Source organism: Ornithorhynchus anatinus, chromosome 14, assembly GCF_004115215.2.
Source record: "Ornithorhynchus anatinus isolate Pmale09 chromosome 14, mOrnAna1.pri.v4, whole genome shotgun sequence".
Classification (NCBI taxonomy): Eukaryota; Metazoa; Chordata; class Mammalia; order Monotremata; family Ornithorhynchidae; genus Ornithorhynchus; species Ornithorhynchus anatinus.
The window spans coordinates 44,768,412-44,786,241 of record NC_041741.1 but is presented as its reverse complement, the minus strand read 5'-3'; the positions used below and the strand labels follow the sequence as shown (position 1 = coordinate 44,786,241).

The 17,830-nt window shown below is 55.2% G+C and overlaps 1 protein-coding gene across 1 annotated transcript in view; it reads right to left on the bottom strand.

Moving 5' to 3' along the window:
- The window catches only part of MICALL1 (MICAL like 1), a 28,974-nt gene extending 12,596 nt beyond the window's left edge, over positions 1 to 16,378 (bottom strand). The window contains exons 1-8 of the mRNA XM_029079375.2: positions 16,160 to 16,378; positions 8,927 to 8,975; positions 7,819 to 7,960; positions 6,165 to 6,262; positions 5,752 to 5,903; positions 4,536 to 4,999; positions 1,397 to 1,463; positions 253 to 617 (exon numbers count right to left, since the gene is read on the bottom strand). Of these exons, the coding sequence (XP_028935208.1) occupies positions 253 to 617; positions 1,397 to 1,463; positions 4,536 to 4,999; positions 5,752 to 5,903; positions 6,165 to 6,262; positions 7,819 to 7,960; positions 8,927 to 8,975; positions 16,160 to 16,305 (1,483 nt within the window). The 5' untranslated portion in view covers positions 16,306 to 16,378. The remainder of the gene's footprint in view (positions 1 to 252; positions 618 to 1,396; positions 1,464 to 4,535; positions 5,000 to 5,751; positions 5,904 to 6,164; positions 6,263 to 7,818; positions 7,961 to 8,926; positions 8,976 to 16,159) is intronic.
- Positions 16,379 to 17,830: the final 1,452 nt, after the last annotated feature.

The window sequence follows — 17,830 nt, the reverse complement described above, 5'->3', positions numbered from 1 at the left end:
TACAGATGAGGAAACTGAGGCCCAGAAGTGAAGTGATTTCCCCAAGGTCACACAGCAGGCAAATGGCAGAGTCAGGATTAGGACCCAGGTTCGCGGATTCCCAGAGTTGTGTTCTTTCCACTAGGCCACGTTGCTTCTCTATCACAACTGATCCTAATTAACTATACACTAATCAGCGGGCAGAAGGAGAAGGGAGGGGAGTGAGGATGCAGGGAAAGAGGGTGGAAGGGGGCGCAGGGAAGAAGGACTCACGGAGCGGAGAGGCTTGGGGTGCTTTGGGAGCCGGCCGCTTCTTGGTCTTGGGGCTGCTGGTGGGGGTGATGCCGTACCAGGGGTGCAGGGGTTTGGGGTTCAGCTCGCCGCGCTCGGGGGCAGCGGGAGGTCCGGCGGGCGGGGCTTCCTCTTCCTCTTCGTCATCTTCGAAGGGATTGTAGGGTTTGGGGTCCCCCCGGCCAACTGGCTGGTTCTCCTGGGCCTGAGCCTGGCTCTCCTCTTCCTCGGCCTGGGCGGGGGGCTCCTTGTTGCTACCAGGGGGTCGGGGGGCTGGTTTCTTTCTGGGCTCCGACTGGACCAGGGCGATCCAGGGAGGGTCTTTCTGCTTCTTGGGGGCAGCCCCTCTGTTAGGAAGGGGGGAGGGAGAAGAAGGGAAGGAACGGCAAAGAAAGGGACGGGAAGTTCATCCTCCAGGGAGAAGGCAAATGCCTATGGATCTCCCTGCCATCCCTATCGCAAAGGATCCTGGGGGAATCCTGGAGGAGGCCAGGACGGACTCAGGGAACCTGCCTGGAATGCTACCCCGGGATACCCTGGCCCCAAAGCCCCAGCTCTGGGGCTGCCCCCCGAAAGCAGAATGAGGCACAGAGCTGGTGAATCGTACTTAGTGAGTGCTTACTATGTGCAGAGCGCTTACTGTGTGTACCAGCCAGAGCTCAGCCCAGGCTGGGGGTCAGTCCACACTGGCTGCATATCACTTCAGAGATCCCACCAGCCCAGAGATCTGTCCTCCTGCCCCTCCACCTCTCTTTCCCTCTCCTTCCCCCTCCTCAGAGGTATTACCAGAAAAAGGGTGGAACCGACCTGGGCCAGACCTGGTTCCCCCTCCCCACCGCCCATGCCCCGACTCCCACCCCCTGCTTCGCCTCAGCCTTGTCTAGCGTGACTAGGCCGCCCCGCCTCCCCGAGCCTGTTGCGGAGAGGGAATCCCAGTTCCCCAGAAAGGCGCTCCCCGAAGAGACAGTCCTCTGCTGATCCTGACGAAAAAGATCCTGGGTCCCTCAGGGTGGATCAGTGGAAAGGCCGGGCAGGGAAGGCTCTGAGTTTCCAGTAGCAGGGACCACCCCCTTCCCAGGACCAGGAGGAGAGGCAGGGGCAGGGCTCCCCGGGACAGAGGACGTACCGCTCAGGAGGGGGCTTGGGCGTCCCTCTTGGTTTGGGGACCGGAGGGCTGGCCTCATGCAACCTTCCTGGATGAGGAACAAAAGAGAGACACAGAAAGATGTCACAGGTAACAATGCGTACAGCTCCATCCTAGCCCCGGGACCTGAAACTCCCCAAGAAGCAGCTTTCTCCCCTTTGGGAAGCTGAGGTTTTGGGAGTCTTTTTATGTTATTTGTTACGTGCTTACTATATGCTAAGTACTGTGTACTAAGCACTGGGGCAGAGACAAATTAATCAGGTTGGACACAGTCCACGTTCCACGTGGGGCTCACAGTCTCAATCCCCGTTTTACAGCTGAGGTAACTGAGGTACATAAAAGTGAAGTGACTTGCCCAGGGTCACACAGAAGACAAGTGGCAGAACCAGGATCAGAACCCAGGTTCTTCTGATTCCCAGCCCCGTATTCTATCCACTAGGCCACGCTGCTTCTTCCTGTCAAGGTTGCCTTGGTAACCTTACAAGGTAACTTTGCTGGAATACACCCAATTGAAAAAAGCCTTCTTTCCAAAGGAAAGTCACTTGTCTGCTCTGTGCCTCAGTTGCCCCTTCTGTAAAATGAGGATGAAGTACCAGTTCTCCTGCTCCTTTAGGTTGTGAGCCCCATGTTGGAGAAAGACTGTTTCAGACCTGATTATCTTGTATCTATCCCAGTGTCTAGCACAGAGCTTGGCACATAACAAGGGTTTAACACATACCCTAATGATTATTGTTGTTATTTGTATTATTATTGTAATGCCACTAGTTGCAATAATAATAACTGTATTTGTTAAGCACTTAGTATGTGCCAAGCGCTGTGCTAGGCCCTGGGACAGAGAAAAGACAATCAGGTTGGACCCAATCCCTGTCCCACATGGGGTTTGCAATCCAAGGGGGAGTAAGAACAGATTTCATCCTCATTTTACAGATGATCATCATTGGGATTTACTGAGCACTTATTGTGTGCAGTACACTGTGCTAAACGCTTGGGAGAGTACAAAAAAACAGAATTAGTTGACACACTTTCTGTCCACAGAGAGTTTACAGTCTAGACAGAGAAACGGACCATAAAATAAATTAGGGATATGTACATAAATGCTTTGGGGCTGAGAGTGCTGTGAATATAAAGTTTGTTGTGGGCAGGGACTGTGTCTATTTTTTGTCATACTGTAGTCTCCCAAGCCTTTAGTACACTGCTCCGGACCCAATAAGTGCTCAATAAATACGACTGAATGAAAGTAAGTGCTCAATAAATACATTTGAATGAATGAATGAATATCAAGTGCTTAAAGGGTACAGATCCAAGTACACAGACAGTGCAAAAGAGATAGGGAATAGGGGAAATGAGGGTTTAGTCAGGGCAGGCTTCGTGGGGATGTGATTTTAATATGATAACGATGGCATTTGTTAAACGCTTACTATGGGCCAAGCACTCTTCTAAATGCTGGGGTGGATACAAGGTAATCAGGTTGTCCCACGTGGGGCCCACAGTCTTAATCCCCGTTTTACAGATGAGGTAACCTAGGTTCAGATAGGTTACGTGACTTGCTCAAAGTCACACAGCTGACAAGTGGCGGAGCCGGGATGACAACCCACAACCTCTGACTCCCAACCCCGTGCTCTTTCCACTAAGCCACACTGCTTCTCTAATATGGCTTTCAAGATGGGGAGAGCAGTGGTCTGTCGGATATGAAGGGGAGGGAGTTCCAGGCCAGAGAGAGAACAGAGACAAGAGGTTAGCGGGTGAGATAGATGAGACTGAGGTACAGTACACAGGTTGGCATGAGAGGAGTGAAATGCGCAGACTGGATTGTAGTAGAAAGTCAGGGAAATAAGGTAGGAGGAGGCAAGTTAACTGAGCACTTTTAAGCTGATGGTGAGGAGATTTATAAAGATGAGGAAACTGAGGCCCAGTGAAGTGACTACCCCCAGGTCTCTCAGCAGGCAAGGGGCAGAGCTGGGACTATAACCCAGAAGGTTGCCTGCCTCCTGGACCCTGGGCCACTAAGCCATACTTTTTTCTTTTTCTGTTAAGCACTTACTATGTGCTAAGCACCGTACTAAACACTGGGGTAGATGCATGCTAATCAGGTTGGACTCGGTCCCTGTCCCCCATGGGGCTCACAGTGTGAATCCCCATTTTACAGAGGAGGGAACTGAGAGAAAGAAGTAAAATGACTTGCCCAAGGTCACAGAGCAGAGAAGTGGCAGAGTCAGAATTAGAATCCAGGTCCTTCTGACTCCCAGGCCCATGCTCTATCCACTAGGCTGGTTTGGAAGCAGAGTGTCTGAGAACTCCAAAAGGCAGGACAAAGGTCTCCGAGGATTAGGAAAGGGAAAAGAAGCCCATCTTGGAGAAAGGGAGAAAGGAAGTCCCCGGGAAGATATTAGGAGAAATGGTTCCATCCATCAGCTTCCCGCCACTTGCGAAACAACCACCTTGGCCTTCTTTAGACCAAACTGCCGGACATAACTAATCCTCAGGAATAGGCGGGGGGCGGGCGGCCTCAAAAGGGCAGGGAGGGAATCGGGGAGCTGACTGGGCCTTCGCCTGCTGTTTCCCGCGGCCGTCCCCCGGCCACCCAGCCTCCCTACAACCGTGACACCGGTGGGAAAGGGGCCACCTGGCCCAACACAGCCCACCGTCCCCTCCCCCACAATCCTGAAACCAATCGATTGTATTTATCGAGCGCTTACTATATGCAGAGCACTCTACTAAGCGCCCGGGAGAGTACAACACGACAGAATTAGCAGACACGTTTCCTGCCCATAACGAGCTTAGAGAGGGAGACAGGCATTAATATGAATACATTAGGGGCCCTGCCGCCCCTCCTACCCCAGAGGCCACCCTTGCCACGCCTGGAGAAGCTGCGTGGCTTAGTGGAAAGAGACCGGGCTTTAGAGTCAGAGGCCGTGGGTTCTAATCCCCCTTCTGCCACATGTCAGCTGTGTTAACTTTGGGCAGCTCACTTAACTTCTCTGGGCCTCAGGTCCCTCCTCTGTAAAATGGGGATGAAGTCCGTGAGCCCTATGTGGGACACCCTGATTACCTTGTATCTACCCCAGCTTTGCACATAGTAAGCGCTTAACGAACGCCATCATTATTGTTATTATTAACTCACCATTCACCAGGCTGGACCCGAGCTCTCCAGAGCTCTCCCCCAGCCCATGGATCCTGGGCCGGGGGACGGGCTGGACTCCAGGGGACGGGCTGGTTGCGTCCACGCTCCTCCTCGGAGCCGGGGTTGGGCGGCCGGCGGGGGTGCTGGGCAGATCCAGGGGCTTGGCGGGGAGCGGGGGCTTGGGCGGGGTCTGGGGCCGGGAGTCGGGGCTGAGCTGCAGTCTCTCCGCCGGGCCTCCGGCAACCGGGCGGATCCGATCTCGGCCCGAGACGGGGGCATCCTCTCCCACGCTGGCGACGCCAGCCTCAGCGCTCTGCCTGGGGCCGGGGGGGTTCCCGGCGGGCCTGCCCTCCGCCCGGACACTCTTGCCCAGCCTGCCCCGGTGCTGGGTGCAGACAAAGGTCCCCGCTTCCGGCCCGCTCTTGTAGGCTCCGGGCAGCAGGGTGCTCGAGCACTCCTTACACCTGCCAGAGAGACGGAGAGGTGTGTGGTGAGTCCGGCTGGGAGGAGGGGAGGGAGGAGCGGAGTGGGTGGGGATTGTCTCTATCTGTTGTCGAACTGTACATTCCAAGCGCTTAGTACAGTGCTCTGCACATAGTAAGCACTCAACAAATACGGCTGAATGAATGAGTGGGACTGTGAGCTTGTTGCGGGCAGGGAATGTGTTAGTTATATTGTTATATCGTACTCTCTCATGTGCTTAGTGCTGCACAGTAAGAGCTCGATAAATACGACTGAATGAATGAAGGACCATAAGCTCATCCCCTAATAATAATAATTATGGTATTTGTTAAGCGCTTACTATGTTCCAGGCACTGTACTAAGAGCTGACTGTAAGCTCGTCGTGGGCAGGGAATGTGTCTGTTATACTGCACTCTCCCAAGCACTCAGTACAGTGCTCTGCACAGGGTAAGCCTAATTCAAGTTTAGAAAGAAAAGTTGGCTCTAAATTGAAGTTGAGCTGCTGGGGCAGCGGGGGCCAAAGATCCCTGACCCCAAGAAGAGGGCAACCACACCCTCCACCCCCTAGCCCTGGTCCAGGACCCCCATCCCTGATCCAGGACCCCCATCCCTGAACCCTACACCTGGGCCCCCCAACCCCTAATCGAGATCTCCTTCCACCCCCCTCCATCCCCGAGCCCCCACACCAAGGCCGCCCAACCCTTGAGCCTCGGACCAGGGTCCCCCGGTGTAGGGCCCCCCGGCCCGGCCTGACCTGAAGCACTGGCGGTGGTACAGCTTGCCCTCGGCCAGGTAGCGCTGCACTAGGTGAACGTGCTGGTGGCAGATGGCACAGGAGCTGCTGGGGGCGTCCCCGGGGGTGCCACGGGGGGCCTGTTCGGCCGCCGCCACTGCTTCATCCTCATCCTGAGGAGAGACGGCAGTTGACCTCCACCGGGTACCCCCATCCTTGCGCATCAGAGCGAAGCTACCCCTTCCCCTCCCACAACCCCGTCCCCTGCAGGGAGAGCACGGCCCATTCCCGCCCCCAGCCCATTTCAGCAGCGGGAGCCGCCCCCATTTCCACCGCATGCCACGCTGCTCCCTGGAAAGTGAGTCCCCTCCACCCACAGGCCTCAAATCTCTCTGCCAGAGCCTGGAAGGGGAGAGGCCGCTGGACCCTCCTACCTGCACAGGGGCATCAGGCCCCGACTCTGCCTTCGTGGGAGCGGGAGGTGGGGAAGACGCGGGGGCTGCCGGCCGTTTGGGCGGTGAAGGAGACTCAGCTGGGGAGAGATGGGGGGCGGAGAGCAGGGAAAGGGAGGAATGGGTGAGCTGCCCGAGCAGGAAAAGGCCCGAGGAACAGGTTGCCCGAGAGGCGTGGGACTCGGGCCAAATTCTGTCAGGGAAGCAAGAACCTGGAGTTTGGGGAATTGGGTCAGGGTTGGGGGGGAATATCTCGGAGGGATCTCCTGGGAGCTACGAGGGGCAGGGGCAGAAGGGTGGATTGGAATTAGAAAGGCTGGGGACAGAGCTGGGCATTCTGGGAGAGAAGCAGCGTGACTTAACGGCCAGAGCCCGGGCTTGGGAGTCAGAAGGACCTGGGTTCTAATCCCGGCTCCGCCACACGTCTGCTGCGTGACCTTGAGCCGGTCACTCACTTCTCTGGGCCTCCGTTACCTCATCTGTAAAATGGGGATTAAGAGTGTTAGGCCCACGTGTAACTACCCCAGCGCTTAGAAAGGCGCTTGGCCCATAGTGAGCGTTCAGCGAGTATCATAATTATTATTATTAGGGGTGGGGGGAGTGGACAAAGATCCCAGATCTTGTCGGCTGCCCTTAAGGGAAGACTTATGATTTTCTCTACCCTATCAGAGAGAGCATTTGGGGAGGGAGAGGAGAGACTGATTTGGGGACCTAAGAAAGAGGGCTGTGTGGCTACACCTGCCCTAAGGGGTCAAAGAGCACGTTCTTCCTGCGTTCTTCCTGCTCACAGCCCCCGTCTAGGCCGCAGGATGACAGGCAAACCCAGGAGGGAGCAGATCCAGAAGCACAATCAACAAACCCGAACGACGCCCCCCCCGCCCTGCCCAATCCAGGCCCCTCCACCTCACCATTTATTTCTATTAACATCTGTCTTCCCCTCTAGACCATAAAATAAAGAAGACTATAAGCTAAGCTAGAGAAGCAGCGTGGCTCAGTGGAAAGAGCCCGGGCTTGAGAGTCAGAGGTCGGGGGTTCTAATCCCGGCTCCGCCACTTGTCAGCTGTGCGACTTTGGGCAAGTCACTTTACTTCTCTGTTCCTCAGTTCCCTCATCTGTAAAACGGGGATGAAGACTGTGAGCCCCACGTGGGACAACGTGATTACCTTGTATCCCCCCAGCACTTAGAACAGTGCTTGGCACAGAGTAAGCGCTTAACAAATTCCATCATTATTATTATTATTATAAGCTCATTGTGGGCAGGGAATGTGTCTGTTTATTGTTATATTGCACTCTCCCAAACGCTTAGTATAATTCCCTGCACACGGTAAGTGCCCAATAAATACGACTGACTGACTGAACCACCTTCATTCCAACAAGGGAGGTGGAGGGAGGGATCTGGGGACCAGCAGGGCGGGAACGCGGGGCGCAGACAGGAAGAGGTGGACCCTCTTCCAGGAAGAAGGAAATATATTCCACCAAAACCTCCTGAGGCAGAGGGTGTTCGGGGAGGGCCCGGGCCGGCCCTTCTTCCCGATGGCTGGGCACCCGTCCCGTTCCCCGTCGGTCTCCCAAGTAGAGGCCCTCCTGGATTTCGCAGCTGGGAGGGGTGTGGAGGGGGGGGCGGGGGGACTCTCACCTCGGTTGGGGCTGGAAAAGTGGTTGTAGTACTGAGACACATAGGTCATGACGCTGAGGCAGTCAGGGATGCTCATGGAGACCATGTCGTTGGGGTCCAGGAGGGCGGGGATCCCCAGCTCCCGCTCCGCCACCTCGAAAGCCTGCGGGGGGCCGGGACGGAGGGGGCGAGGGGGGCTCAGCGAGAGGCTGAGGTGGTTACCTCAGTCACACGAGACCCAATCCGGGCAGGGGACGGGAGGAGAGGCCCATCTCGGGGACGCTTCCCTGCTCGCCCTCTGCCCCTGCGGCAGGCCCAGCTCGCCTGGATGGGCGAGCCGGGCTTTGCCGAAGCGGCCCAGGCTGGCTCCTGCCTCTGCTCAGCCCGGCCCCACCCCAGCTCCCCACCCTGGCCCCGCCCCAGACCCCCCCCACCCCCACCCCAGCCGCAGCTGTGCCCGATGGCTGTTTGCCTTCCCTGAGCAGCCACGGGGGGTTTGTAGGCACATTCCAGCGCTACCTATTAGGCTGCGGGCGGAATGCGGGGGCCTGGTCTCCCTGGCACCAGACGAGCCCCACGAGACAGGGGGATGGAAACTTGGCGGGGGGAGAGGGAAGGGGGAGCGTGGAGACGGACGAAGCGGCAGGAGCCGTGCTGGCACCGCAGGGATCTGTAGGCGAAGTAGGGCCTCACCCTTGGCTGGAGACCATCCGCAGTCCCCAAGAGGCCCGGCTGCCAACCTTGAAGGAGGCCTGAACTTCCGACAAGGGCCCCCCACGACCCATCTCCCTAGGCATCCCCAGCTCCCCAAGAATCCTGCGTGGACCGAAATTGGGATGGCGGCCCCAGCCAAACTCCACAGGGGTTTTCTTTTGGCAGGAAGGAGCAGCACTTGCTTCACACGTGCCATGGTCTGCGCTGCAGGATGGGCACTCGGGCTTTCCGCCCTGGTGGGCACAACCGCACAACGGACCCATCAGTCCCCTTCCTGCCAAGGAGGCCCAATGGAAGAGAGGTCACTTTATCCCGGCCTGAGCCTGGGTCGGTCTCCTTGCTCAAACCCGGCCTGTCCCGAGCTCTGAGCTCCACCCCGCGCGCCCCTCCCCAAGGCCTCTGGGAACTCACTCACCAGGCGGTTGTTCTCATACACATTGTCCTTGGAGAGGGAATCAAAATCTCTGGAAGAGACAAGGGCAGGAGGGGAGGGAGGGGAACCCCACCGGCAATTCAGAAGGGTCCGGGGGAGGGAGGAAGGAAAGAGGGAAAGGGGGAGAGGGATGATCAGGGCGGAATTCTCTCAGCCTTTCACCTCGGCTCTTCGACTCCTGTCACGGGGACGTCAGAGTGCTCCACAGACATTAGCTCATTCAACCTCCACCCCATTCCGGGAAAGGGAGTCAGAGGCGAGGGATTAGTCTGTCCACTGAGCAGATGGGGAAACCGAGGCCTGAAGGGAAGTTGGGAACCACCCAAAGTCAGACCACAAGCCAGAGACTGAGATTAGCGCCCAGGTGACCTGACTCTCGCTCCTCCCCTCCCTTGGAAGGCCTCCCAGCACCCTTTCAGACAAATGTAATGATGACTGGTGATAAGGGAAGTGACCCCAGTTCACTCTCTCTCCTCTCTCTTCTTCCCCCGCAAAACCCTCAGGAAAACCCAGCCCCTTGCCCCCAACCTCAATTTCCAGCCCTAGCCCCCACAGAGCAGGAAGCCTTGGATAGGAGAACCCACACATTTTGCTCCCCTAAAGCCCACCTTCCCACTGTACCTCGATCTCATCTATCTCGCCGCCGACCTCTCGCCCACGTCCTGCCTCTGTCCTTCCTCCCCATATCCGACAATGACTCTCCCCCATTTCAAAGCGTTATGGAAGGCACACCTCCTCCAAGAGGCCTTCCCTGACTAAGTCCTCCTTTCCTCTTCTCCCACTCCCTTCTGCACTGCCCTGACTTGCTCCCTTTATTCACACCCCATCCCAGTCCCACAGCGCTTATGCGCATGCCCGTAATTTCCGCATTTATATTAATCTGTCTCCCCTTCTACACTATAAACTCACTGTAGCCAGGGGATGGGTCTGCTTATTGCTATACTGTACTCTCACAGTCACTTAGTACAGTGCTCTGCACACAGTAAGCACTCAATAAATGCAACTGGCTGACCGACAGAAGAGGGACACTTGCTAGGAAAAGATTTTTCTGGGAGGTGGCGGCACCCGACACCCAATGATCCCCCTGGCAGTTTCCGTCTCTGTGTAATCCCCCTATGGGATTACACAGCAGTCAGGGGGAACTCGACTCCTGCCTAACCAGATCTTTAGAGAGTGTCAAAATCCTCGATGACCTGGGTGATAAAAATCCTCAATATCCAGAACCTGATAATAATACCAATACTAATAATTGTGGTATTTGTTAAGCGCTTACTATGTATCGACCACTGTACTAAGCACTGGGGTGGATACAAGCAAATCAGGTTGGACACAGTCTCTGTCCCATGTGGGGCTCACAGTCTCAGCCTCCATTTTACAGTTGAGGAAACTGAGGCCCGCTCCCTCCGGCGGTGTCCTAACTTGCTCCTTTTGCTCTCCCCAGTATGTATCGATCCGTAATTTTATTTATTTATTTGTATTGACATTGGTCTCCTCCCACTAGACTGTGAGCTCATTGTGGGCAGAGATTGTTTACTGTTGTATTTTTCTCTCCCAAGCACTTAGGACAGTCCTTGGCACACAGTAAGTGCTTAATAAGTACGACTGAATGAATGAATGAATGAAGTGACTTGCCCAAGGTCACATAGCACACACAGCACAAGTGGCAGAGCGGGGATTAGAACCCATGACCTTCAGACTCCCAGGCCCGCGCTCTATCCACTACGCCATGCTGCTTCTCACTATGTCCAACTCAATTTGCTTGTATCCACCCCAGCGCTTAGTAATAATTATAATAATGATGATGGTATTTGTTCATTCATTCAATAGTATTTATTGAGCGCTTACTATGTGCAGAGCACTGTACTAAGCACTTGGAATGGACAATTCGGCAACAGAGAGAAACAATCCCTGCCCAATGACGAGCTCACAGTCTAAATGACTGCTTGTTAAGCCCTTACTATGTGCAAAACACTGTTCTAAGCTCTGGAGCATTGCTTTAAGCACTGGAATAATAACGATGGCCTTTTTTAAGCCCTTACTATGAGCCAGGCCTACAAGCTGAACAAATGCCATCATTATTATTCCAGTGCTTAGAACAATGCTCCAGAGTTTAGAACAGTGTTTGGCCCATAGTAAGTGCTTAACAAATACCATCGTTATTATTATCTCCTCATCTTCACCTGATTCAATAGTATTTATTTCAATAGTATTTGAGTGCTTACTATATGCAGAGCACTGGACTAAGCGCTTGGAATGGACAATTCGGCAACATACAGGGACCACCCTGCCCAATGACGGGCTCACGGTCTAAATCGGGGAGACAGACGGACAAAAACAAGACAACATAATCACGATAAATAGAATCAAGGGGATTTACACGTCAACGTGGCTCTGTGGCAAGAGCCTGGGCTTGGGAGTCAGAGGTCATGGGTTCAAATCCCAGCTCTGCCACTTGTCAGCTGTGTGACTGTGGGCAAGTGCCTCCGTGACCTCATCTGTAAAATGGGGATTAACTGTGAGCCTCACATGGGACAACCTCATTACCTTGTATCTACCCCAGCGCTTAAAACAGTGCTCTGCACACAGTAAGCACTAACCAAATACGAACATTAATTAATTAAAATAAATAGGGTAATAAAAATATATACAAATGAGCACAGTGCTGAGGGGAGGGGAAGGAGCAGAGGGAAAGGGGGCTTAGCTGAGGAGAAGTGAAGGGGGGAAGGAGGAGGGAGCAGAGGGAAAAGAAGAAGCTCAGTCCGGGAAGGCCTCTCGGAGGAGGTGAGCTGATCTTCCCTGAGCACTTTTGAGACGGCTACAGTTTCTGAGGAGGTTTATCCTCCTCCTCCGGCTCCTCCCATTCCTCCCTCCTCCCTCACACAACCACCGGGCACCAGAGGCAGGAACAGGCTGAGGTGGCAAGCTCTGCCCTCCCCTCCCGGGCCCCGGGCTAACAGCCCTTCCCTAGACAGGCAATGCCCTTGTAAGGCTCTAAGTGGCCACTGCTTTCTAACATGGAGGATTCGTTCATTCAATAGTATTTATTGAGCGCTTACTATGTGCAGAGGGATGAGGTCTGGAACTCGGGACCACTTTCCCGGGCCTGGCAGTGGGAGCCCGTGTTCTGCGCCTGGGACTAAAGGGCTGGTGCAGCATGGCCTAGGGGACAGAGCCGAGCCTGGGTGTTGGAACGTGGTGGGTTCCGATCCCAGCTCTGCCACTTGTCTGCTCTGTGACCTTGGGCAAGTCGCGGGCTAATCAAGTTGGGCAGGGTCCCACTTCGGCATGGGGTTCACGCTCTTAATCCCCATTTTACAGATGAAGTAACTAAGGTGCAGAAAAATTGAGTGACTTGCCCAGAATCATAGAGCAGACAAATGGGGGAGCTGGGATTAGCCCCTTGTGGGCAAGGAACGTGACTGTTTATTCTTCTTTGAACTCTCCCGAGCACTTAGTACGGTGCTCTGCACACAGTAAGTGCTCAGTAAACATGATTAAATGAATGAATTAGGATTTAGTTATTTATTCATATTATTACCTGTCTCCCCCTCTAGACTGTAAACTCATTGTGGGCAGGGAGGGTACCTGGTTATTATTGCATTATACTCTCCCAAGCACTTAGTAATAATAATTTTGGTATTTGTTAAGTGCTTCCTACATGCCAGGCACTGCACTAAAGTGCCGGGGTAGATACGAGCAAATTAGGTTGGACACAGTCCCGTCATTCATTCATTCCGTCGTATTTATTGAGCACTTACTGTGTGCAGAGCACTGTACCCACGTGGGGCTCACAGTCCCGATTCCCATTTTACAGATGAGGGAACTGAGGCCCAGAGAAGCAAAGTAACTCTCTCAAGGTCACATAGCAGATAAGTGGCAGATTCAGGATTAGAACCCATGACCTCCTGACACCCAGGCCCCTACTCTATCCACTATACCAGGCTGCTTTTCCTTAGTACAGTGTTTTGCACACAGTAGGCACTCAATAAATAAGATTGAATGAATAAATGAAAGTCCTCCCGGCTTCCAGGCCCGGCTCTACCCACTAAGCCATGCTGCGTGGCTCAGTGGAAAGAGCCTGGGCTGGGGAGTCGGAGGTCATGGGTTCTAATCCCGGCTCTGCCACTTGTCAGCTGTGTGACTTTGGGCAAGTCACTTCACTTCTCTGGGCCTCAGTTACCTTATCTGTAAAAGGGGGATGAAGACTCTGAGCCCCACGTGGGACAACCTGATCACCTTGTATCCCCCCCCCACCCCGTGCTTAGAACAGTGCTTGGCACATAGTAAGCGCTTAACAAATACCATTATTATTATGTTTCAGGATTGTGGGAGAGGGGGCAGTGGACTGCCTCCAACCAGGAGGGGCTCCGAGATGGCCCCAGGGACTGGAAACTCTCCTCAGCCTTTCCCACCGGTGTCAAAGATGGACTTCTTTCCTTTTCTTAATCCTCTGAGACCTCTGTCCTGTCTTTTTGAGTTCTCAGACACGCTGCTCCCAAAACAGCTTAGAATATGGGCCTGGGAGTCAGAAGGACCTGGATTCTAATTCTGACTCTGCCACTTGTCTGCTGTATGACCTTAGGCAAGTCACTTTATTTCTCTTTGTCTCCGTTACTTCATCTGTAAAACGGGGATTTAGACTGTGAGTCCCATGTAGGACATGGACTGTGTCCAACCTGGTTTTCTTGTAGCTACCCCAGCAGTTGGTACAGGGCTTGCCACATACCGCTTAACAAATGCCATTTTTTAAAAAGGGAATCTGGGAAAGAAGAGGCCTTGGAGATCAAAGCCGTTCCCCTTTGACTTTTCACTCCTGGCTCCGAGAGGGCCTCCTGATGGCCCCAGAGGCCACGGGCCATGTTGGGACACTCAGCGGGGTCATCATTCATTGGGGAATTTCTGGACAAGCAGTGTTGTCTAGTGGATAGAGCAGAAGGCAGAAACCCCTGGGTTCTAACCCCGGTTTCAACGCTTGTCTGCTGTGTGACCTTGGGTAAGTCACTTCACTTCTCTGTGCCCCGATTCCCTCCTGCAAAATGGGGAATAACACTGGGAGCCCAATAAGGGACATGGACTGTGTCCAACCTGATTATCAGTGCTTAGAACAGTGTCTGGCACATTGTAAATGCTTAACAAATATCCTTTAAAATTTAAAAAAATAAAAGAAAAAAAGAAAAGTGATCCAGAGGATAATGGAAATAGGGTGGCCTAAAAGAAAGAGCACCTGCTTGGGAGTCACTTCACAGTTTCCTCATCTATAAAAGGGGCATAATCAACCTATTCTCCTTCCTGCACAAAATTGTGTCCAATTTGATTATCTTGTCTCTACTTCAGCACTTAGTACAGTATTTGGCAAACATAAGGCACTTAACCAACACTATTATTAGTAGTATTACTATTATTAGAGTCCAGAGGTAGGGAGAAGGTCACCAGGGTTCTTTTGCCTAACCTAGAGAAGCAGAGTAGCCTAGTGGATAGAGCCCGAGCCTGGGAGTCAGGACCTGGGTTCAAATCCCAGCTCCACCACATGTCAGCTGTGTGACCCTGGGCGAGTCACTTCACTTCTCTGGGCCTCAGTTCCCTCATCTGTAAAATGGGGGTGAAGACTGTGAGCCTCACGTGGGACAACCTCACTCCCCTGAATCTACTCCGGCGCTTAGAACAGTGCTCTCTCTGCACGCAGTAGGCGCTTAACAAATACCAACATTATTCTCTGGGCCTCAGTTCCCTCATCTGTGAAATGGGGATTGAGACTGTGAGCACTACGTGGGACAGGGACTGTGTCCAAACCGATTTGCTTGGATCTCACCCCAGCACCTGGTAGAGTACCTGGCACATAGTAAGCGCTTAACAAATACCACAACCATCCTTATTATTACTAAAAGGGTCTGCGGATGACCTTGGACCCCTCTCACTCGGTTTCCTCCTCTAATCCTTGGGGGCACAAGAGGTCCTGTGGTGAGGTCCTGCCCTCTCCCAACCCCTGCCTGGGAGAAGTAGCAAAAGAATGCGAGGAGAGGGCTGGGCACTCAAGGAAGACAACCACGCAAAAAACAGATATGATTAACGACCAAAACCATCGGCCGCAAGATAACCCGCCGGGCAGGACGGCGCGGACTCTGTTTCACGGGGCCAGACGGGGAGGGAGGACAAGCAGTTTAGGGAATCTACGACCCCGCCAGGGGTAGGAACCGGGGCAAGGGGGTAGATCGGCTTTAGGCCTCCAGAGTCTCCCGTCTGGGCCTGTGCCCACCCTTGCTCTTCCCAGCGCCAAATGTTTATTCACCCTTTACCGATGGGTCACAACCCGATTTGGCGGTTACAATCTAGGCTGTAAATTCTCAAGAGGATCTGCTACCTCTGTTGCGTTGTACTCTTCCAAGCGCAAAGTACAGTGCCCCGCACATAGTAAGCGCTCGATAAATAACATCGGATTGGTGAAATAGAAGTGGGGGGGAATGTCCACCCCACTCAGCGACTGCTGCGGGTGACAGTTGTCGCTGTCACATTGCAGGGGAGGATGGGTTAGGGTTAAGGGGCGGGAGGGGTGTTAAGAGGGGTGAGAGAGACAGAGCAGCACGGCCCGAGAGTCGGAAGGTTATGGGTTCTAATCCTGGCTCCGCCACTTGTCTGCTGTGTGACCTTCACTTCTCTGGGCCTCAGTTACCTCGCCCGGAAAATGAGGCTTGAGGCTCTGAGCCCCACATGGGACGGGGCCTGTGTCCACCTCGATCTGCTCGTCTCCACCCCGGCGCTTAGCAGGGCGCCCGGCACGTAGTAAGCGCTTAACAAACGCCATCATCATTACCATTATTACAGGTTCCCTGTGACTTTCAGGAGGGGATGGGGTCAATCACTGCCCTTATCACACGGGGCCAGATGGGGCGATCTGTGGCCGAACAGTCCATTCCAAGGGCTTAGTCCAGTGCTCTGCACAGAGTAAGCGCTCCGTACATACTATCGAATGAATGAATGGGGGCCGGGGCGGGTGGACGATGGCTCCCTCTGGGCGGGGGAGGGTCAGTGACCCCGTGACCCTCGGGGAGGCCCATTGTCCCCGTGATCCCCCCCCCGGGAGGGTCGGTGTCCCTGTGACGTCGGGGGGTGGGGGATCCCCCGAACCGGGGGGGGCTGTCCCTTTGGGAGGGGTGTCTGGCCGGCGCTCGCCCCTCTCCCCGCCCCCCCCCCCCCCGGTCCCCGGTCCCCGGGACTCACAGCAAGTCGGGCCGGTGCCGGTGCAGGATGGCGCAGAAGGCCAGGCCGTCCCGGAAGGAGCCGCTCAGGTCCCGGATCTCCACGCCTTGGTAGCCCTCGCACTGGCGGCGGCACCAGGCCTGCAGCGCGGCCCGGGGCCCCGCCATGCCGTCCGCCCGGGCTGCGAGGCTGCGGGGCTGCGGGGCTGGGGGTCCGGTCCCGGGTCCGGTGCCGCCCCCGGTGCGGGGCTGCCGCCGCCGCCGCTGCCGCCCTCCGCCTGCAGAGGGCGTGGCTCCGGCTCCGCCTCCGCTCCGGGCTCCGGGCTCCCGCTCCGGCTCCGGACTCCGGGCGCTGCGGACTCTGCTTCTGGAGCTGCGGACTCCGCTCCGGACTCCGGGCTCCGGGCTCCGCTCCTGGAGCTGCGGGCTCCGCTCCTGGAGCTGCGGACTCCGCTGGGGCTCCGGTCCGGACTCCGGGGTCCGGGCTCCGCTCCGGCTCCGTTCCGGACTCCGGGCTCCGGGCTCCGGATTCCGGCTCCGCTCGGGAGGCTGCGGACTCCGCTCCGGATTCCGGGCTCCGTTGTTTGGGGCGGGGGCCGCGGCTCCGCTCCGGAATCCGGAGTCCGGACTCCAGGTGGGCCGGGCGCCCTGCACCCTGCGCTGCACCCTGCGCTGCACCCTGCGCTGCACCCTGCGCTGCACCCTGCGCTGCACCCTCTTCCTCCTCCTCCTCCTCCTCCTCCTCCTCCTCCAGCCGAGGCTGTGCTCTGCTCAGACCTGCCCGGCCCAGCCCAGCCCGGCCCAGCCCTGCGGCGCTTCCTCCCTCAACCCCATCTAGTCATTCATTCCTATTCACCCTCCGCTTGGAAGAGCGCACCAACACACTAAATAGCCCCTGCCCACGACGACCTCACCATCTAGAGGTGATAACAATAATAACCATCATAATGGCATTTGTTCAGCGCCTACCATGTGCCCAGCACTGATCTAAGCACTGGGGGGGGGGAGGCGATGAGGTTGTCTCCCGTGGGGCTCCCAGTCTCCGGCCCCGTTTTCCAGATGAGATCACTGAGGCCCAGTGCAGTGACTCGCCCAAGGTCACACAGCTAAGGGGCGCAGGCGGAATTAGAACCCACGACCTCGGACTGCCAGGCCCGGGCTCTTTCCACTAGTAATAATAATGTTGGGATTTGTTAAGCGCTTACTATGTGCAGAGCACTGCTCTAAGCGCTGGGGTAGACGCAGCAGAATCAGGTGGTCCCACGTGGGGCTCCCAATCTTCATCCCCATTTGACAGATGAGGGAACTGAGGCCCAGAGAAGTGAAGTGACCTGCCCACAGTCACCCAGCTGACAAGTGGCGGAGCTGGGATTCGAACTCATGACCCCTGACTCCAAAGCCCGGGCTCTTTCCACTGAGCCACGCTGCTTGCACTAGGTGCATCCTGGTTCTACCACTGGCCTGGACATTATTATTACTAATTCAATCGTATTTATTGAGCGCTTACTAGGTGCAGAGCACTGGACTGAGCGCTTGGAATGGACAATTGGGCAACAAAAATAGAGACCATCCCCGCCCAACGACGGGCTCACAATCTAAAAGGGGGAGACAGACTGACAAAAAACATCATCCTGATAAATAGAACCAAGGGGATGGACACCTCATTAAGAAAATAAATAGGGTAATAATAATA